The following is a 21,824-nucleotide window of genomic DNA, read 5'->3' as shown; positions in this document are numbered from 1 at the left end:
CTCTCTCTCATACATGCACAGATCCAGGCCGTGCTTCAGCTCCACCCACCTGCAGATAAAAGCCAAACCCTCACCAGGGCTGCTGTTCAGCGTCCGTCCCGAACTCCTCAAAGCTGTGTGAGACTTTCAGCCTGCAACAACAGTAGCACACACAGACAGAGGTAAGTGATGCGTCACCACTGGCACGGCAGGATTTGATGATGTTTTGATTGGCATAGCTGCAAGGTCAGTCTTTTTGGGTGCACACATCAGAGCCTGCAGACACATTGTTTGATTTGACTGTGTTTTTCTTGCATGTTTGTCTGGTTGCAATGCTTCCCTCCAGGAAAAAGAATTACAAATCACTTCTTTTCTGCTTTCTTGGAAGGAAAGACAAATAGCTTTTATGATTGCATTTGATTCAGGGGACAAGCTTTGGGGAATAGAACATGGAAACACAGAAGCAAAGTCCTTTTTCTGACTTCCAAACTGTTTCATAAGACATCCTACTTCACTGAGCTCACGGCTGCTGACAGAAGTCTCTGCAGATAGTGTCTGACTGATCTCCAAACGCAAAGAAAATCCACAAAGAGACACCTGGGAAGAATAACTCCGGCTTCAGCTTGTTAAAATAAATGCAGAGTGCAGCATCTTGACAGGATTTAGCACCAGTTAGCGGAATGTCTTGACATTTCTTGAAATTTAAGGTGCTTGTAGCTCAACAGACTGAGAAATTTAAGGCACTCTTTCATGCAGAGTTTGGGGAAAAACCAGAATCCAGTGTGAGGTTTTGTTTCCCTTATAAATACACAAAAACAGAATTAAAGTGGAGAGGCTTTCTGGCTGCATATTTGCTCTGAAAAATGAGTCAGAGATGGAAAGTTTGGGGCTAGAGAGATCTTTTACACCCCTTTTTTTCTTCATATTTTCTGCCTTAAACATGCTGAAGTAATTGTTTTCAACTCTTAGTCAGATTTAATATCCTGAATGTGTCCCTTACTACACCACATACAAAAATAATAAGACTTATAAGTGCTTTGATAATGTGAGAACTCAAAATGTTTCACTTCTGTCCAAAGAGACCAAACCTGAGGATGCACCTACCAGGAAACACCCCTGCTTCACACCTGACATGGATTTCTCCCACAGTGAGACATGTCCAGGGTGAAGCTGTCAGACTCTCTGCAGTGTTGTTTTATCCTGCATGAAAGGGAGTGAAAGAGGCTGCTGTTATTTACATGCACAAGAAGCTCACAGGAGCAGCATGAAGGCAGGATGTTTCAGCATCCTGCCAACGAGCTCTCCAGACATGTCTGATGAGCTGAGGTGATAAGCTTTGTAATAAAATGTAAGATTGTGGAACGGTTGGTTTTTGTGGCACTCTGAGAAGTTTTATTGATTGTTTGCAGATGTTAACTCTTAAAGAGAGAACCCTTAATGAGGGGAAAGTGTGGTCCCTGAGGTTAAACAAGGGCCCCAGTTAACTTACTGATAGCTGTTGATTACTGTAATACTTGTAAAGTGATGATAAACACTGCTCACATCAGCAGAATGTTGTTTCTGAATCACAGAACGCAGCTCTGCAGACATGAGGAGGTAAAGAAGTCTGAGCTAAAGGAGCGGTCTCATTATGTGTGTGTGCAGCGGTGTGTTTTTGAGCCTGATTGTTTTAAGAGACTTAATCTGTCGTGGAATCTTTCCAGACCAGCCAGACTCTGCAGCATTTTTGGGGAGTGTTTGTTATGTTTTTCCAGGACTGCATGCTCCTTTTCCATTTTGGCCCTGAGAGGATGGATTCCCCAACTTCTTGGATACTCGGTTAATAATCTGCATTTACAATCACCTCTTCATCAAACTGATGCTACCTTTTATTGTGTTTTGGGGTCGGAGATTGAATCTATTCAAAGCGAGTCCTCACAAACATCTCGGTGCAATTTTTGTCATTTTTGAGTCCAGCAGCCTGAGGGGAGCTGGAGTGTCTCACGTGAACTCTCCAGTTTTTGGTCTCAGAGTTTTGGCTGCAAGTTTTTGGAGTGAGAGGGAGTCCAGTAAGAGGAAAATTATTCTCCAAAACCACTCAGCACATCAGGAATTGACTCCATTTTCCATCTCCTTAATAGAGCAGTGTGTTAATACTGTAAACCAAAGTCAGCAGCCTGAAAGACGACACTTGAACGAGATGATGTGAATGAAGTCTAAACTCTAAAATGCTTTGTTTGCTTCTGAATCTTTTCAGCCGATTGAACAGACGAGATGCAGGATGTGAATCTAGATTTTGTTAAGTCTAGAAGAGGCAAAGCTAGCTGTTTCACCCTTTTCCCAGAACCTATGCTAAGCTAGGCCTCTCACCTCTTGGCTGTAGCATCACATGTGCTTGAATGCAGATTTTATAACCTTTGAATTGAGCCATGCTGGCTGTGTTCCCCTGTTTGAAGTATTAATGCTAAGCTAATTACCTCCTGGCTGTAGATTCTTATTAAGCATACAGACACAGAGAGGTATCATCTCTCTCGTGTCACTTCCAGCTACAGCGTGGGAACAAAATCTAATCAATCACTTATCATGATGAGAGGGGTTTCATGTATTTATCCTTTGTGTCTTTGTTTTAAGTAGACAGATTTCTTTATCACAAAGAGAGCGAGATGCATCAGAGGAGGAGGTAAACGTCTCCTGTAAAGTTTGTTGTTTTTGGTTTCTGCAGGTGTTGAGATACTAAAACTTTCCTCTAAGCAGCAGCTGTACAAACCTGCGTGCAGGTTGCACATCTTATCCCCTCGACCGTTGGAAAATCTCTGCAGGAGTTAATTATCTGCCTCTGTCAGCAGTCTGTAACTTTATAGATTTGTTGCTCTGTAAATGTCCCCGGACAGTATTTTCCCTCACAGTCTCGCACTCAGACTCCCTCCCAGTTCTCACCTACTGAACAGGAAGTGTTTATGCAGCTCAGAGGGAATGTGTGTCTTGATCCTGCAGCTGCAGACGCTGTGATGCCAGGCCATGTGTCCCTGCAGCAGCATTTCTGCTGCTACCGTGCAGAGCTCTGCAAGACCAAAAAAAAGAGTTACAGAGTGATTTAGGAGATTTTTCATACTCAAACACAAGAACAGACTCCCTGACTCCTGAGTACACTCACATGATGCCTTATATAGTGATACTTTAGCAGTGTTTGTGTGCAGCATGGGGCAGTTTAGTTAGAAAACATAACTCTGGAACTGCAGCTTTAAATTCAGCAGATTTACTGCAAAGTATCTCTTATCTAAACTCCCGAGTAGACAGAGTTGTACTTCTTATTATCCCTCGTAAATACTGCACTGCAAAAACATCTGGACAGTCGGGGAAGGGAGGATCATATTTTTTCTGTGAGTGGCATATTTTACGGTGTGACTGTATAACACATTAAGCTCCGCGGGACCGTCGTCATATCTCATTACTGTCACTGGACAGACTGTGCATGCATGCAGCGAGGAGACCCCAATGATCCCGGGGCATTTTATGAAGCCAATAAATCGATAAGTGTAAAAATAGTGGAGTGGATTGAGTGATTACTTGTAGCAGTGTGTGCATTAGGCAGAGTAAATATCAGACAATCCTCTGGAGAAACCATCATCAAAGTGAAACAGCCAACCATAAACCCTGCAGCACCCTCAGTCCAAGCTTCATCCAGTCACCACATAGTTATTTTTTAATATCAAACTGCTCCCACCATCCAAAATGTCACCAATCACATCTCCTCTGGAGCGTTTCATCTGCCCTCGTTCTCTGTGTGTTTGATACTTTCTGAGCTTCAACTTCAAACGCATTCTTCTTAGGAATTTTTGGAAAGTTCCCGAGGTGTTTGTGGTCAGTTTGTGGCGCAACATATCGGGGATTTATTGCCCTTATAACAGGCATTGGCAGCGAGGGAGGAATGACTCAGATCCTGTATTTCAGTAATGATGTAGATTCTGAAATTCTGATAAAATACAAGCAAAAGCTCTGCGTTTAAAACCCTTCTATAAGAGCAGGAGTATTATCAGTAACATGTACCTTAAAGTCAAAGTGAAAGCTCTGCAGAATAAAGCATTGACTGATTATTAACATAGGGTTCTCATATAAATCTGAGGGGTCGTGACATGAGGGAACTCAAATCTGGATCTATGTTTCAGACCTTTCTTTCTGCTCTTGCATTACATCTTGTTGCATCTTAATTTCCTACATTTGATTCAGTCATACTTGAGTAAAACATCTGTATTAATAAGTGTTAATGTGGCTAAGCCTGTCCCTGATAATCCTTCAGTTTTCCCAGAGGTGGATGGTGGAAGCAGTTAGCAGTAAATGTGCAAAGTGGTCTTAAAAAGAAGATAAAACAAAGAAAAGAAGCAGCGTGTGTTTTGTTACCGTGTGGGCAGCTCTTTACACAGTACACAATATGTATTTATGCAGCTGCAAACTGCAGAATTCCCCACTGGAGTCTGTGGTTGAAGCATAGTGGAAGTGATCAGATCTGATCATTGGCCAAACGTTGTTATTGCCTATGAAAATAATCTCTCTCTCGCTGAGTGTCCCGGTGAGAGCCAGTGCAAATAAGACGGAGAAGTAGAAGAAATGTGGCAAAAACCACACGAGGTCCAGGCGAAAACTCGGAGAAGGCCTCTGAAGTGTTTCCTTCCTGCTGCGCGAGATAGTGGAACACGTCATGTAAAATAAGCTTTCTACAGAGTCAATACTTTCACATTCAAAAACACTTTCTCCCTCTCCTTGTTTCCACTCTTTTTTTCTTCTCTAGATGTTAAAACAACTTCTGCACAGAGCTGAAGTGTTTCTTACTGCTGCTTAGTTTTTAGTGCGAAACCAGACGGCCTGTTTGACAGAACTCGAAGCTAATAGGAAAATAATTCTCCCATCTTTGCCTGAAATGAAAATTGTGGCCAGACGTTTGGTGACTTGTGGTTCCCTGAGCTGCAGGAGAAGGAAAATCTGTCAATGAGATGTGTGAGGAGGCCTGACAGTGTGTGTGTGTGTGAAAGTGTGAGTGTGAGGTGTTGGTTCAACCGTGCATGCGCGTCTGTAAAGGTCAAAGGTTAGAGGAGTGTTGCCAGTTTTAAACACATCTGGTTGCCTCTCCTTCTGCTTATCTGTAACATTAGTTTTGAATGTTTTGTACCTTAAAACAAGCGTCTCAATCCCCCGCAGGATCAGTGTGAGGCTGAAGACATCTCAGGAGGCGACTCCGGCCCTCGCTCTGCAAAGAGATCGAGTAGGTGTGAAGGAATGTTGAAGGAACCGGATGAGGTGGAGCAAACGTGCACTTTTTGTTCCATTTTCGGGTTTCTACAGGAAACATGCGGTGTGCTCTCCCTCCCGTCAGGATAATTGAACTCTGGGGAAGAACAGTAAACGCTGCTTGAGGATTGAGCCGGGGTAGATCACCTGCTGGGGGACAGAACGGGCAGAAAGAAAAACAGGGTCAGGTGCAGAATCTGCACAGGACATGAGTGTAGGTTTGAGAACACGCAGTAAGAGGCTGTAGCTCTGCAGAGACGGAGAAAGGCGGGCATGATGCACCAAACAAAGTCTGGTATTATCACACCAAACACAAGAATACACCAGATTGTAAAGATTGTTTAATAAAGCACAGGATGCTGTCTTTGTCAGGATTATGTTGTAATCTAATCCACACAAAGATCTCCACCCATTCAGTGGAAAAATACAAGTAAACAATAGACTGATTAAAGTGTTGATGGGCTGAAAACTGGATTCAAAGTGGAGTTTGGTGCCATCTAGTGTTTGAAAGTAGCAATTACATTGTTATTTTTATGGTTTACTCAATCTGTAGGATGCACAACATAAAAAAAGTTGCAGCTTATTTTGATCCAGGGTCAAAAGTCATGTCTAAATTGTGTTGATTTGATTAAACCTCCAACATATTTATTTTATTATCACTTCTCTTAAACAAAAGAAGACAATCTGCCTGTTTCTAATCACGTATTTACTTCTGACTCCGACATAAACGGAGTAAAAACAGAGAAGGGTGTTTTTCTTATACAGGTTAGATAATAACAGCTCACATGCACATGCAAACAAATGGTCACACACAAACTATCTCTCTCTCACACACACGCATGCACGGACACACACAGGTGAATTCTCCAGATGTTGCCTTGGCGCTCATGCTACCTTCTGTCAGCTGATTGTAACATTCCTCTCTGTGCGTGTGCATGTGTGTGTGTGTATGAATGTTTTCACGTTGTGCTGACAGAACTGTGACATGCATTTTGCATTATTCTTGAGGCTCTGAGGGAATTCGTTTTTCAATAAGTCAGCGTCTCAGACGTTTGATTCTCGCTGAAGCTGAATGTTTGCAGCAGTTGATAAAAGAGTCGAAGAGAACAGCATCTGTATTGTTCTTGGATTTCAGTCAGGACTACTCGGCACATATTAAACCAGAAGTTTAAATCAATTTGAGCTCAAGCATCAGCTTCTTGTTATGTAATGTTTGCATTTCGCCTGATAAAAGAAAGACGTGTTGTGATGTGCTGCTGTGTTCTAAACGACCATGTCAGATACAAAATCATGATTTTTTAAGACTTACAAAGACAGACTTGAGCGTGAGCACACCGACCCACAGGTATGAAGCACTCAGGACAGCGTAGGCCGGAGCTGTAACCTAAAGTCAAAGCAGAACAAAGGAGAGGAGAGACATCACAGAGTAGAAACAGTATTATTTTAACTAATTCCTGCAGTCTGCTTGTAGAAGCCTTTATCTTGTTCTAATGTTTGTTTTGTGCTCTGTTAGCCGCCTCACTGAAAAGAAAGACTCTCTACAATCTGTCTCAACACACAAAAGCAGACCTCACCACAAGCAATTAAGACGGGCACCCGGATCTGTAAGCAATGACATGCCTCTGTTCCCCATGGTTTGTTGATGGAGCGGTAGAGTCCCCATCTGGAACCAGTCAGGAGAGGAACACTGAGGAGAGATGGAAATTTGATTATTTTCAAGATGGAGGTGATAAAAGGCTCGTGGCTCCGGACCAAGCGGGGCCAGCATGGCTGTACATTTTGGCAAACAGTTTCAGAGGAACCAGCATCGATTCAGAGGGGGGCTGGAGAGTCTCTGTCATCAAACGAAGGCGGAGGAGGCGTCTGAAGAGTCCTCATCAGAGTCCAGTTTACGACAGAGATGAGAAGCTGGAACAATAAGCAAAGCCGCTGTTAGTGAGAGGAAGCCTTGTTGTTTAGACCACACTGAGATTCAGGAAGATAAGCTGGGTACATATTTATCGTCTGGCAACTGATACACACATAAACAGAGGGAGGAAGTTCCTTCAGACATGGGGTAACAATAACATGAAGCAGGGACACAATGCAGCAGGTGATACATAGATTTATTCCCTGTTCAGAAACATGCAGCTTTGAAAAGGAGCTGTATCCATAGCTCACCTGTCAGAATAGTTTCTAATGCATGTTCCTAAACGTGATGTTTTATGTCCCTTTAAACCCACTGTGGTTACTTTTCCATGTTTTTTATGTCCTGCTTTTCTCAGAGACTAAATAAACATTGGCACAGTAGTAAGAAAAACTACCTCTCTTTTTTCACTCCTCCGTTCAGTGCTGTGAAAGATTGAACAGAAAGAGAACAAGGGAGAAAATCACAATCTGTTTTTGATAGATTTGTGCGGCCGTCTGTTTATGTTATCACGTTACATTTGAGAAATAGATGACAACTGTAATTACCTGGGACTAAAGGTTGGCTTCACGCATAAAGTGGTAGAAAACTCTGTTAGCCAGGCTTCCAAGTTTGGGATACAATCATGAAAATAACACTGCAGGGTCATATTTCATCTGAATCGCACTGATCTGAAGGTTTTGGTTGTTTTGATACATGCGGAGTACACTTCCCCCTCTCTGTGGTCGTCCATGATAATAAGTCAGACTCTCTTTTTCTCCTCAGAGACCGGATTTGCACATTTAATTTGCACAAAAAACACGCCCACTTTTAAACACACATTCAAAAGTAGCTTCATTAGTTTATTCCAAGATCTGAAATACTAGTTAAAAAAACAATTCAGTGTAAAAACAACACAGTCAAATATCTTAAGAGTCTTGGTTTGTTTTGTAACTAGTATTTCAGATATTGTAATCAACAAAAATAGAGTTGCCTTTTAATATATGTGTGTGTGAGTGAGTTTAAATATTTTCTGTTATTAAAGACCTTTATGAACACATTGGTGAAGAGCAGTAAAGGAGTAGTGTATTTATCTGATCTTTTTAACTTTACCTTATTTTTAACTTGTATTTCCACTCTTACTTATTCTATTAATTTAACTGTATTTATTTTATTTTATTTTTATGTATTTTTTAAATTAACCATTTCTGTTATTTTCTGTCTCTCTGTTCTTTTATGAAGCACTTTGTGCTGCATGTTTGTCTGTCTGATAGGTGATTAGCATTACAGTCACTAGCTTAAATGTTTGTTATCCTTACAGCATCTCGGTTGGTGTTGTGTTTCTGTGTCCTCTGCCTCACCTCGAGGTTCAAGAGACTCCCAACTTCTTGTCTGATGTGTTCGGACATCTTTTCTTCTCTTTCTCTCTTTTTATTCTTATATTTAAGCCTCTGTTATCTTGAAAACATGGGTTAACTGTTAGCTAATTGCAATCTACCGTTAAACGAAGAGACGAAGAAGAACTGTTTCCGGTGAAAGGAGAGCTGTTTCCGGTCAACGAGTGGGAACTGTTTCCGGCCAACGAAGAACTGTTTCCGGTCAAAGTGGAAGTTCTGTTTCCGATGCTAGTATTATTTTTGTTTTTAATTAATAATTAATTTATGTATTCATTTATTAATTCATTTATTCGTGGTTTTTTTTTCGTTTTTTCAACTTTATTTTAGATCTACATTACAAATAATTACATTCATAAACAATCATTAAGGACACAGAAACAACACAGCTTTATTTGTTAATTTAAGGTAAATGAGATAATTAAACATTAATAGGAAATAAATAATAAAATAAGTTGAGTAAGGAGAGTGAATAATTTTACAATTCAGTAAGGAATTATTTCAGGGAATCGTATATTTTAAATGCTTTTGGTCCTTTTATTATTTTCAATGATTTTAGGTATATTTGGAATTCAGATTTCATCACTTTGATTTTTTAATATCAAACTGGAAGTTATGTCATTTATTGAAAAGGAAGTTGGAATGGATTTAATTTTTACTTGGTTATCAGTCCAGAGGATCGTCTGCAGCAAGGGCTAGGATTAATCTAATCCTATCATCATCATCACGAAGTGTTTTCTGATCAATAAGCTGCAAATCGAAGCTGATGTTTGACCCCAGAGCAACACATGAGAACTCTCAGACAGCAATAATCCAGAGCACATTTGGGGAAAGACTTTATCTGATGTGTTGAAACGTTGGCGTGTGGAATAATCAGATCACATCAAACCCACAGACACCATGATTTAAAAGTTTTGAACAATTTCAGCCTCTTGGCTCGACAGTTACTTCAATTACTTTCCCATTACTCCGTCTGGAGAGCAAAACATGACTGATGAGGCGGACTCCCTCTAATCAAAGCTCGCTCCTTAAAGTCATTGAGAGCTGCAGCAGAGAGTGGACGGATACTGCTGCAATGGAAATATAAAAGTCTTGCGGTTCTATCAGTGATGTTTCATTTTGTTTCAAAGGTTTGGATTTGATTCTCTTCATATGAAAGAGGAACCAGCTCTGAATGATCTTGAGCTCTCCTGCAGCTCACCCTGTAAATTGCATAGGATGTGTTTCTGTCTGCAGTGAGCCTCAAACTCTGACGTCGTTTTAAAGTTTTCAGAACAACATGTGTTTCGGAGCAATGTCCTGTTCTCTCTTTTCCCCTCACTTCGTGTTTTACTGAGGTCGTCTCCTTTCATTGCCAACCATGTGTTCCTCTTTTGTCAGCAGAGAAAGTGTTGCATTGTGTGGGCGCACGGTGTTTCGACTGCAGCGACGATCGCTTTATCATCCCCATGTGTGAAATCATGTTCAATTTAGGAGATCAATTCGTGAGGATCAATCCCTTAGCTGGTCTTAGATCCGAAAAAGATGTTTGACAAATTTGCTCCAGCACCACAGCTCGGGGAAACATCGAGTCCACAAACTGCTTTCAATCCGGCCGGTGGATTTTATTTTTCATTGAGCAATTTTCCCCATTTTCAAAACCTTCATTTACCCTTTACAAAACAGCTTCTCTTTTATTCATACATCTATTTAGCAACCTTTGCAGAGCTCCCCTCACTTGACCTTTTTACTGCCTGCAAGTTCTTGCAAGATCTACAGAATCTACCTCCAGCTTAAAACTTACAAACAACTAAAAAATGCATCATAATAAAAACATACTCAACTCTATGAAGCTTCTGTGATGAGCAGGGAGACAGATCAGAGGTCAGTGACAGTCTGGAGGCTCTGTCCATGGTGCTGGATCCATACATCGTCACTTTTAGTCATTCAAACTCACTCCTATGGATGAAACACAGAGGATTTAAACTTTAGAGTGCTATCAGACGAATGCTTGTCATGAGGAGTTGTCAGTGGGTTGTATCGGCCTGAGCATAGACTATAAAATATATAATGTAAGGTATTTTAAGTCATGTTTCAGGAGGTGTTCGTGCCTTAGAGAAGCAACAAGGTTTGTTGATGTGATGGTATGTCTGCAGGTTTCAGTTTGCATGTAGTTTTAGATGACAGAACAAAAGCAGATGTTTCATGTTAGTAACCCAGCTCCTCGACGTGATGCAAAGAAACAGTTTTATGATTCTGCAGTTCTGTTACATTTATTTTTAATACCCCTGTCTGTCCCAGCATTCCTCAAGCAACAAGGCGTGTCTCAGCATAACTGTATCATTTCCAAAATATGTCCACCATTTGCATGGCAGCTCAGTGTTACAAACCCCAGGCCTCTGCGAAAAGGTCACAACCTGACATTCATCCAACCTGACATTCATATTTCTCACAGGGCCCAGCAGGACTGCAGCTAACACCTGGCTGAATCCTGTGCATGGCCACCGTCCCACTCATGCCCTGGAAACGACCCAGAGAGGCAGCGTAAGGTAGAGGAGAAACCAGGCGGAGGAGGAGCAGACCAGAGGGAGCGAGGACCTTCAGTTTGAGAGGAGAAAATACATGAAAGTGAGATCATTCATCATTTTGAAGTGTGGCTAGAAAAATGACCCATGTAACATGAAATAGATGGATTACATTACAAGGTCTTGTTTGTGAATTTTCACTGTGTGCCTCCATTTGTACTGATCGCCCCCTCTCTCCTCAGACAACATCCAGGCAGCCAATCAGCACACCTTCAAAACCCAGAACATAACCTAAAATATGAACACTGTGTTCTCATTAGCAGCCAAAGCTCTGCTTGTTGTAGATGTTGGCTTTCTTTTTGCATACTTTGATTCCCATTTGTATTTAAATCACACTGATTGTTACAGACTGGTGTGCTAAAAATATTCGACAGTAGAAACATCCAGCCTGAAACTGCTTTGTTTGCTTTTATAGATAATTGCTCTGAAAAAATGTAAGCAAGTCTGATTTCCATTAATACATCTCTCTGACAGCTCGGGCAAACAAATAGCAGAGTGTGGTGAAAATATACATCCAACTATCAGAGTTTATTTTCACACCGTGCTCCTGGCAGAACGCAGCAGATCTCTTGAGCTCAGACTTGTTTAAAGGATTAAGGACTATGTTTAAATGTGACCGCGTCCCCTGAGGGGCCTCTTTATTATGATATATATATTTCAGCAGCATGAGATCTGTGTAATTCACTTCAAGGATATGAGACTCGGAGGCTTTTACACAGTGTGTTTGAATAAACGGAGGGAAGGAAGGACGAGAGGGAAACTCAGGCAGTGGAGTGTTTTTGTTTCTCTTCTGGTTTGACCACAGCAGGTTTCAGGAGACCCCTTGTGAAAGCATTTCTAGACTCAGCTGAAGAGCACAGCCTGCTGGTCGGGGAATGATAGTCTTGCAAAGTTATCAATACAAGCTGTGCAGAGAAGCCAGATAACATGTCAGAGGATTACTCCAACATCTGCGTTTCTCCTGTTTTGAATCTTTTCACGTTGAATAAAAAGTTCAGAAGCTGAATCAAAACAAAAACAACAATCACTGTGTAACATTTCTACTTCTTGTCTTGTCCACTGCAGAAGATGGCAGCTCTACCCCTCCGCTCTCTCTGTCTACTCATCACAGTTTACCACCTGTGTTTCTTACACCTGGTCCACGGGGGGGCGTACTATCCACACAAACAGCAGCCGCCTCCACAGCACCAGCCCCTGCCTCAGTACAATGATGGGTATCCTCCTCAGCAGCAGTTCATGGGGAACGAGATGCCTCACCTGCCTTATGGGCAGGAGGGACCAGTACTGCCTCAGTATGGCAAAGAGCTTCCTCAGCTGCCTCTGCACATGGGCAAAGAGAGACCTCTGACCGACAGCAAAGGTGAGGTCAGCGCTCTTCATCAGGATCTACAGACTTTGTGTTTTGAGTTTGAGTTAAGACGTTCTCTCTGTTCACAGGACAGACATTTCCCAGAGGAGCTAAGGGTCCACCTCCTCTTATTCCTGGTGGAGAAGGTCTCAGAGAAGGACCACAAGGTATTCAGGGGCCTCCAGGACCAACAGGACCTCCAGGACCTCAAGGCCCCTCTGGGCTTCCAGGCCAGGGGTTACCAGGGCTCCCAGGAAAGCCAGGGCCTCCTGGACCTCAAGGCTACCCAGGAATTGGGAAACCTGGCATGCCAGGATTACCTGGAAAACCTGGAGGACCAGGATTAACAGGACCACAAGGTGACCTCGGCCCTACTGGAGGTGAAGGACCAACTGGGCTCCGGGGGCCAGCAGGGCTTCCAGGTCCCCCTGGACTTCCTGGAATTTCAAAACCAGGTGGTCAAGGGCTGCCTGGACAGACAGGTCATTTTGGGGAGCCTGGCCAAAAAGGTCTACCTGGCTTTCCTGGTGCTCCAGGAACCAAGGGAGATAAAGGAGTTGGTCTACCAGGTTTGCCAGGTTTGAAAGGACCTAGTGGACCACCAGGTCCACCTGGAAATGCAGGAATCCCTGGGATTGGTAAAGCTGGCATGAATGGTCTCCCCGGACAGCCAGGAATACCAGGTAAGCCTGGTCCTTCTGGAGAACCTGGAATGGCAGGGTCACCTGGTGAAAGAGGGCCACCAGGCCAATCAGGCTTACCAGGAATTGTGAAACCAGGAAAAGATGGTATCAGAGGGCAACCTGGCATGGCTGGAGGAAAAGGGGAAACAGGCCCTCCTGGTTTACCTGGGGGTCCAGGCCTGCCAGGCTATGGTAAACCAGGGTTTCCGGGACCTAAGGGTCACAAAGGTCATGCTGGTCTCCATGGACCTCCGGGACTAAAAGGTGATAAAGGTCATGGAGGTCTTCCAGGGGTCATCGGCTCCACTGGTCCTAGTGGTATACCTGGCCCACCAGGACCAATAGGACCTCCAGGTGGCTTTGGCTTCCCTGGGCAAAAGGGAGAGGATGGTGCTGGGGGACAAAAAGGATATCCTGGAAAGAAGGGGGACTTTGGTCCTCCGGGTCTTCCAGGACAACCAGGTATGTCAGGAGATTCCGGACAACCAGGAACAAGAGGTTTTCAAGGGCCTATTGGCCCCAAAGGAGAAAATGGTATGAGAGGTTTGCCAGGTGCCCCTGGTGGTGGAGGAATACCTGGACCAAGAGGAGAGGGGGGACAACCTGGTGAGCAAGGCCACCAAGGGCCACAGGGTATTCCAGGGATCACAGGACCAGGAGGACCAATTGGACCTCCTGGTCTGCCTGGGCCTAAAGGTGAAACCGGCTTACCTGGTAAATCTGGATATCCTGGGGAGGGAAAGCCAGGACAACCTGGTCATATTGGTCCTCAAGGTAACCCTGGTCTTAGTGGCCCTGCTGGACTTCAAGGGCAACCAGGACAACCTGGGCCACCTGGTCCTCCAGGACTTCCTGCTGCATCTCCTGACCTCGGACAGATCCTTCCTGTGTCCGGCCCATACAGCGGTCAAAAACAAGGCTGGAAGAAGAATGGAGGAGAGATCAGTGGAAACGCTCTGGAGATGCCTTCGTTCACAGCCAAGCTCACAAACCCGTTCCCTCCTGTCGGCTCTCCCGTCGTCTTTGACAAACTTCTACACAACGGCAACCAGGACTACAATCCCCAGACTGGTATTTTCACCTGCAGCGTACCAGGGGTCTACTACTTTGCTTACCATGTCCACTGCAAAGGAGGCAACGTGTGGGTGGCACTGATGAAGAACAATGAGCCGGTGATGTACACGTACGATGAGTACAAGAAGGGCTTGCTGGATCAGGCATCAGGGAGTGCTGTACTCCCACTGAGACAAGGAGACACTGTGCATATACAGCTGCCCTCTGACCAGGCTGCAGGACTCTATGCTGGTCAATATGTTCACTCCACATTCTCCGGATACTTACTGTACCCGATGTAAGAGAAGTTCAAACAAAGGGCAACAGTACTGTCCATTTGATGGTACATTTGAACAGTCCGGCTAAAGGTTTACAAAAAGTGAAGGCACCATGTAGTTGCAGCATATTTCATTTATCTCTAATACTGGCATTACAACTCATATTGACATAAATCAATGGAGTCCTAGAGAATCAGTGTGAGCAGTTGAAGTACAGTGTACAAAAACTGTGATTACATATCTGGTCATTGGCGGGACATCAGAGTTTGTTGTGCAGGTTCAACCAAATATCTCAGTTCTCATAATTTGTGTATATTTACATCGGACATTTACTCTTATATTCATCCACACACAATGTATCAGTGTCTATAACATGGCTGGAAAACCCCTGGAAAGTCCTTTATGTTGCAGAGCTGTAATCACTTTTCATTTTTCTTTTTTTGCTTTACAGGTCTTGACTGTTTCCCGGCATATGAGAACATATTTGTGTCATCGTACAAGACATTTACTCATAGTTAAAAGTACACAATTGGGGGTTTCTTAAAGGGGTCAACTTACATTTAATAAGTTATTATAAGTCTTTTCATGTTTATTTAAAATGTTGCTTTTTTGATCATCATTTCATATCAATACGTTTAAACTGAACGCCAAAAACATTCCATTTTGTGTTTCATGAAATGTCTTTGATTTACAGCAAAGTATTTGTTTGGGTCATGATATGCTGTGCAGTTGACCTTTAGGGTTCAGTGCAGAACAGAAAAAATACTTGACGGTTTACCTTCAATTAGGCAGTCTAACTACCTTTTGATTCTTGTCTTTGACCAAAATTTTTGTGATAAATTTGAGGAAAGTTTTTGTAATTTTGTCAGTTTTCTCTCTAACTTATTTTTTGACTACTGATTGTTTCAGATTGTCTGTATTTCTGTGTATTGAACTCATTCTGACAAACAGAATGCCACCAAACCTGTTCTGATGCAAAAGGAAAAACTAAAAAAAATGTCCAAGATATGACCACGCTCATCCCCAATATGTCACTTTCCCATTTTGTACATTATTTTCTCAAGATTGGATGTGCAATGTTTCTTTCTTATGTTTTCTTTACTTTGGACAAAGGTGCACAGCATTAAATACTAAACTGTGCCTAGTATTGTGAGATTGTTTGTATGTTTAATAAAAAATATTTGTCTCAACATAATTGTCATTATTGTCCCACATTACGTCCTCCCATGAAAATGGTCTCTGCATTTGTTCCTCCCTCTTTCCTTTTTCCACAATTGTGCTGCAAGAAACAAACGAGCACTCTGGCACACATCATAAAGTCTAGTTGCAAATACAGAGAAGACATTAACTGCAATTCTTCAAGGTTTCAGGGCTTAAAGAATATAACATTCAGCCCCACTATGAGACTCATTATGGCTAAAAATACAACAGCTGTTTTTGTAGAAAGATAGTTCATTAAATGTGAACATTTTCAGAATGTTCTTGTACTTTTTTGCACTAAAACACAGGGAAACATTTAGAGTGTAATTATTTATAGGTTATTATGTTATGATTTTACTGGTCTGGCCCACTTTGGTCAACTCAGGCTGCATGTGGCCCCTGAACTGAAATGACTTTACTCTAACAGCTTCAAAGAAAGAAAGGGGATGCACATGACTATCTCTGCACTTCTGAATGCTGTGTGTCTCTTTCATGCATCTATTTACTTTTTCCTCCCCTGATCAAACAGTGCAGCCCTCATTTGTTCTGTAATCACATAAAACCAACAAATCAAAGGAAGGAAACACAAAGGAGAAAGGATAGTGACCTTAGGCTAAGGTTACAGCAGGCTCTGTATTATACTCACTGTGTATGCTTAGGGAAGAGAGACTCAGCCAATCAGAGTTTGAGACGTCACACTTCCGGTATATCTCTAGCTCCTCCCTCTCATGGATGCAGTCGGCTAACAGGAAGCAGCTCTTCCTCTGAAAACCAGCAGATTCATGCTTTAAAGCCTTTTATGAACTACATATAATAAAAGTAAGTACACATTTTACATCTGTAATGTACTTTTACTACTTCCGGGTTACAACATAGTAGATCAAGCTACGAAAAGCTACCCATTCATTAGCTATGAGCAGCTAGCTTGTTAGCTCAGCTGCATTCTGAAGTCCACAAGTCATCTAAATGAACCTGCAAACATCTGTGATGTTATCTGCAGATACATGAAGCTGTTTTTGATTTAGCACACATTGTAAACAGTAGATTTGGTCAGTATGGTTGAAATGAAGGCTTCTGTTTAATGCTACTCATGCTAACTTAGCAACTCTAGCTCATGTGGGCTGCATAGAGGACGTAGCCAACAGCTGTTTGCTCTGCAGAGGAGACAGTTTTGAGTCTTTTTTATTAAACTATGATGCAACTTTTGATCCCTTTTGAACAGCAGATAACACTGACACGTTATACTCTCATTATAATAATGTTATTATATCATAACAAAGCCTTACTGTGAGGATCTGAATATGTTCTCCTCCATTAGAAGCACATTATTGTTACTTTGATTAAGCATCACTTTGGGCTGAATGAGCCAAAACATCTTGAACAACAACTTTTGTGATAATTCAACCACCACCTCATTTCCTAGAGTAGCTTTTCACCTCTACATGATTTCATCATATATCTTATTTTCTTTACCCTCTGCTTTCAGACCTCCACCATGGCTTCTCGAGCAGGTCCAAGAGCATCCGGCACAGACGGCAGCGACTTCCAGCACCGGGAGCGGGTTGCTTCGCATTATCAGATGAGGTAGGTCCTGTTGACGCCCTACATCTAGAATCTGTGATCAAAATCAAGCTGCAAGAAACATCACACCCACTGATCCCAGATCTCTCTTCAGGACTTGCTCTGGTCAAATACATTAGCTTTGTTTGGAATGAAAGTTGAATTAGTAATGACAGCATTCATGTACTCAGTCATCCTTAACTCTCCTCTTTCTGTCATTTGTCTCAGTGTTGCCTTGAAGTCTGAGATCCGTAAACTCAACATCGTCCATCTGCTGGTCTGGGTGCTGATGGCAGCACAGGTAAACACTAACCTTTAAACTTTAAAACCACTTTTTAATTACAAACATGACAACTTACAGTCCCCTCCTCCTCTTCCTCAGGTGATAGTGAGCCAGCTGAGCCTCGTCTCCCACAAGATGGTTGCCTCTCCGTACCAATGGGAGTACCCGTACCTCCTGAGCATCGCCCCCACAGTCTTCAGCTTCATGGCGTTGCCACGAAACAACATCAGCTACCTGGTGATCTCTATGATCAGCTCCGGGCTCTTCTGCATTGCCCCGCTGATTTACGGCAGCATGGAGATGTTCCCCGTGGCTCAGCAGCTGTACAGGCACGGCAAGGCTTACCGCTTCATCTTCGGATTCTCTGCCGTTACAGTCATGTACCTGGTGATCGTCATCTCTGTGCAGGTGCACGCCTGGCAGATTTACTACAGCAAGAAGCTGCTGGACCAGTGGTTCACCAGCACGCAGGACAAGAAGAAGAAATGAGGTCACACAAAGATCTGGGAAAGGGGATTTTCCGTTTCTAAACTGGCCAAACAAGACGAAGAGAAGAGACTCACCAAAGCTTTGTTGATATGTCATCTTTGTCTATGTTTAAATTTGACCAGTGATCAAGTGTGCAGGATAAATCCATGGACTGAAAGTGACTGCTGCCAAAACTCTGCACATTTCTCCTGCAGTTCATGTTTCCTGCTTCTCAGCACCTTGATTTTCCAGGTACTGACAGTGTGAAAAACATAACTGGAACAAAGCTGTAATCATGTTTGTGATTTGGAGTTAATAATAAATTTGAATATTTAAACTGATTTCCAGTTCCTTCATGAATATTCTTCAGTATTTCTATTAAAGAGAGTCAAAAACCTGTCAATTCTGAACCTCTTCTATGACCTCCACACCACTATGAGACATAAGTGGGTAGAGAAGAGCCTTTCAAATCTAAATGAGGCACACCGTATCAAAAAGGTCCAAACAACAATTTAATATCCAGCATTTAAACCCAAAATCTCTTTGCCAATCAGAAATATGAGAACATGAAGTTTAGTTTAAAACCAAAGGGATCCAAAGAGAAGTGTTAGTCAGGCAGGTAATGATTCAAACCTGAACATTTTAGATTAATCATTTAACACTTAGCACTCTGTATCAAGCATGGCTTCATCCTCATTTTTAACATCATCCTTCTCACCCTCACGCTCTCTGGCGCCCTCTGCCGGTGTGAGTTCTCCCTGTGATTTCACCTTGAACACATCCCACCTCTCAGGAAGGATCTCCTTCTGAAACAGGATCGAAGCCACATATGAAAACCCCACAATGGAGACCAGAGAGGTCAGCATGCAGATGGTCTTGAAAGGTGAGCGCTGAACGTAAACACCGTCCACCAAAGTGCATCCTGGGAAATGTAGGATAACAGGGAGATTAAAGACGGGCTCGCCGCACAAAACTCTCATAACAAAAGCAATGATGTAGCCGGTAATTGCTCCGTAAGGGTTGGAGACTCTGATGAAGAGGATGCAGATGAGTTGGGGGAGCATGATGGTGTAACTCAAGTCTGAGCTGAGGATCCAGAAGACCAGGATGCTGGTGTCCAGGAAGGTGAAAGAAGTCCCTACAATCCCTATAATCACGATGGAGGAGCGGATCACCCACTGCAGCTCTCGATCTGACGCCTAGACAACAGAGGAACACAATGCTATTGTGCTTTTGTTTTAACAAAGAACTAATCCTGGAAGAGATGCTTACAAGATTATTTGCTGGGCGCTCTATGAGATTTAAAGACCTAGATACAATTTATATTTGTCTATATCTAAAATTGTAAAACTTATACTCTCGTGAGGTTGATGCCTACGTCAGCATAATTTGGTATTTTCACTAAGCCCCCTCCTCTTCTTACCTGATGTCTTATGAGCTTGTAGATGTTTGTGGTGAAGATGGAGGATGCAGCCAACAAAAAGGAGTCTGTAGATGACATTGCAGCCCCGGCGATAGCCCCCATACCAATTACAAACACAGCAGTTGGGGTCTGATGCAGAAGGACGAGCGGGAACACCATCGCTGCCTCTCCTCGTTCATAAGGAGAAAGAAGTCCATAGGAGGTCGAATTCCAGTCTGAAACACAGGAGGAAGATGCAACATGATGATTAAAGGTATGAATTTAGAGATCTATGTGATAGTGAAGTACACAGTGCTAACATTAGTCAGATATACCTGTAGAAGCTGCAACGGCTCCAATCAGCACAGGAGGAATTCCCAGAATGAGGACAAGACCTGCAGCTATGAAGCAGATGATTTTAGCTGTAGAGGTGGAGCTGGAGGAGAGAGTCCTTTGGTGGAAATCCTGGAACGCCAAATTTCCAACACTCTAGGAAAACAGGAATAAGAGACATAGTTGTTGAAAAAGTCATGTCTTCCATTTTTCTAATCCAAACAGAGTTTAAAAAGTTTGTCTTTCATTTCAGAATTTATTTAAATACATCTTCTTACCATTACAAGGAAATTATCAATCCAGATCCATATGTCATGATACTCAAGTTTGCCAATCCACGGTGCCCGGCTCGTGTGGTTGAAGGCCGTTTGAGAGATGTCAGCGTGAAGGTCGCTCACCATAACAAAAGGAGTACACAGCCACTAAATGACAAGAACATCTCATTTCAATAAGATGATTCTGGAGAAACATGAACATGACGTGTGTTTCAAACTCACCAAGCTACAAAACAGTCAGCTGGACAACGTCAGTGAAAGCGACTGAATAGAGCCCTCCAAGAACGGTATAAAAGATCGCCACTGCAGCCGAGATCCAGATACAAGCACTAAAAGGAAGGTCGGAGAAGATCCGGACTGTAAACCCTGATGGAAAAAGACAAAACATGTTTGTGTTCATGCACATGTTTGTTCCATCAGACATTTCTAGAAGGAGAAAAATGTGTTCTGTATTACCCAGAGAAATAAGAGCAGAAGGAACCCACAACAGTTCACTTATGAAGGGAATGATGGAGAGAAAGCCCGTCATCTTTTCACCATACTTCCTCTTGAATGGGTCCATCATCGTGACGTAGTTTTGCTCGCGCATCGGCCCGGCAAAGAACAGTCCACCTTAACAAGAGAGAAAAATCAGCAGAGTATCCTTTTATTCTTTAAAGACAAACGAGGTCAGAGGTCGCGACCTTCGGAAAGCAACAAGACATTTCCCGTTACCACAGAAAAAACTGAGAACATAAAATGTACGCATGCCCGTCCACTCAGGGCCTCCGTACAGTCGAGCCAGTGTGAACTGTCTCTTGAAAAAACAGAGAGGCAGGAAGAAAATGTATTTCCCATGAGAAAGTTTTGATAAGGATGAGAGGACAATGTAAGGCCGGATTTATACTGTACAAACAAAACTATAGCTATGAAAGTAAAGGCATGTTGTTGTGTGAGAAAAGATGAGATAAAGGTGAAGGTAACAGGTTTATGGGTGGGAGGATTTCTACTCTACTGATAATTAAGAATGCATAGAGTGAGAATCTTCAGGAGGTTAGCCCCAGGTGGACATGCCCCTGCTTCATCAATCAAAACAATTATCTTACATCTTTTTAAATACAGATTTTAGTACCATTAAGAAGAGAACCTTACCAATGATAAATGACACGGACATTTGCACAGGGATCAGGGCCCATAACAGTCCTTTAGTAGGGTCATAGACTGTCTCTGCCACTCCCATGATTAAGGCTCCTCCGACCCATGTAGCTGCAGCAGGAAACAAACAAAAACAAATGCATGCACATAATTTGGACTGCACTATTAATTCATATTTGGTGGTGTGAAGAAGAAATGAATGTAAATTATATTTGAGAAATTCCACAACTAACCTTGTAGAATAGAGAAGACCGAAAAGGAAACATTTCATCAGTGAAGACAAAATAAAAGCAGCAGCACTCACCGGTCATCGTGAAGACTCCCAAGGCTAAGCCCACACTCCGATCAGCCAAGAAAGAAATCTCCACTTGTCCACTCTGAGAGTTTTTAGCCATCTTCCTTGATTTTGCAGATGCCCATAAACCCACTCCCAACACGAGCAGGTAGAACAGCACCATCATTACTAAACCTGGTACACTGAGAGCCATTGTGATTTACTACAGAGGATCTGAGGAGGTACTGTACGTGTCCAGCTGGGTCTCTGAGCATCACGGTGTGCGGTCTACGGAGCACCCTGCAGAATCTAGAGAAACTGGTTTTAACAGGATCAACAGGATCTTGGGTACACTTTTTTCAACATGCTGCTGATGTGTTTAGGATTTTTTTTTAACACTGCTGCATGTTTGAAACCACTCGTCCTTGGAGAAATAACAATTTGACACT

The 21,824-nt window shown here is 42.7% G+C and overlaps 3 protein-coding genes and 1 long non-coding RNA gene across 5 annotated transcripts in view; 2 read left to right on the top strand and 2 right to left on the bottom strand.

Annotated features, from left to right (window-relative positions):
• The window catches only part of LOC117808338, a 29,771-nt gene extending 13,366 nt beyond the window's left edge, over positions 1–16,405 (bottom strand). The window contains exons 1-10 of one of the 2 annotated variants that reach the window (XR_004630226.1): positions 16,293–16,405; positions 13,827–14,034; positions 10,953–11,097; positions 10,344–10,458; positions 6,816–7,149; positions 6,551–6,625; positions 5,123–5,391; positions 2,896–3,019; positions 1,084–1,179; positions 50–131 (exon numbers count right to left, since the gene is read on the bottom strand). This is a non-coding gene — a long non-coding RNA (uncharacterized LOC117808338). Of the gene's footprint in view, positions 1–49; positions 132–1,083; positions 1,180–2,895; positions 3,020–5,122; positions 5,392–6,550; positions 6,626–6,815; positions 7,150–7,544; positions 7,572–10,343; positions 10,459–10,952; positions 11,098–13,826; positions 14,035–16,292 lie in introns of those variants that run through there. The other variant, XR_004630225.1, reaches the window with a different exon arrangement.
• On the top strand, positions 45–15,636 carry LOC117808328 (collagen alpha-1(VIII) chain-like). The gene is made up of 4 exons (XM_034678007.1): positions 45–161; positions 10,955–11,127; positions 12,150–12,444; positions 12,522–15,636. The coding sequence occupies exons 2-4, from the start codon at positions 11,122–11,124 to the stop codon at positions 14,468–14,470; spliced, it is 2,250 nt and encodes a 749-aa protein (XP_034533898.1). The 5' UTR covers positions 45–161; positions 10,955–11,121; the 3' UTR covers positions 14,471–15,636.
• LOC117808335 (protein jagunal homolog 1-B) lies at positions 16,333–18,298 on the top strand. The gene is made up of 4 exons (XM_034678018.1): positions 16,333–16,465; positions 17,133–17,230; positions 17,435–17,507; positions 17,589–18,298. Exons 2-4 carry the CDS (start codon positions 17,142–17,144, stop codon positions 17,976–17,978), a joined length of 552 nt encoding a protein of 183 aa, XP_034533909.1. The 5' UTR covers positions 16,333–16,465; positions 17,133–17,141; the 3' UTR covers positions 17,979–18,298.
• LOC117808332 (high-affinity choline transporter 1-like) lies at positions 17,521–21,775 on the bottom strand. The gene is given in 9 exon segments (XM_034678015.1): positions 17,521–19,156; positions 19,381–19,595; positions 19,695–19,848; positions 19,971–20,114; positions 20,190–20,205; positions 20,207–20,333; positions 20,424–20,579; positions 21,099–21,212; positions 21,406–21,775. Coding segments are annotated over 9 exon segments (1,647 nt in total). The 5' UTR covers positions 21,590–21,775; the 3' UTR covers positions 17,521–18,619.
• Positions 21,776–21,824: the final 49 nt, after the last annotated feature.

This window comes from Notolabrus celidotus, chromosome 24 (genome assembly GCF_009762535.1).
Source record: "Notolabrus celidotus isolate fNotCel1 chromosome 24, fNotCel1.pri, whole genome shotgun sequence".
In the NCBI taxonomy this organism is placed as follows: domain Eukaryota; kingdom Metazoa; phylum Chordata; class Actinopteri; order Labriformes; family Labridae; genus Notolabrus; species Notolabrus celidotus.
The sequence above is the reverse complement of the archived record's forward strand: the minus strand, read 5'-3'. Positions and strand labels throughout refer to the sequence as shown.

What these genes read in the sequence shown, in the direction of transcription:
- LOC117808328 (XM_034678007.1), top strand. An exon ending in ACCTCTGACCGACAGCAAAG is followed by an intron (nt 12,445 to 12,521) that starts GTGAGGTCAGCG and finishes CTCTGTTCACAG; the next exon opens with GACAGACATTTCCCAGAGGA.
- LOC117808335 (XM_034678018.1), top strand. Translation starts at nt 17,142, where the DNA reads ATGGCTTCTCGAGCAGGTCCAAGAGCATCCGGCACAGACGGCAGCGAC. An exon ending in GCTTCGCATTATCAGATGAG is followed by an intron (nt 17,231 to 17,434) that starts GTAGGTCCTGTT and finishes CATTTGTCTCAG; the next exon opens with TGTTGCCTTGAAGTCTGAGA. An exon ending in GGGTGCTGATGGCAGCACAG is followed by an intron (nt 17,508 to 17,588) that starts GTAAACACTAAC and finishes CCTCTTCCTCAG; the next exon opens with GTGATAGTGAGCCAGCTGAG.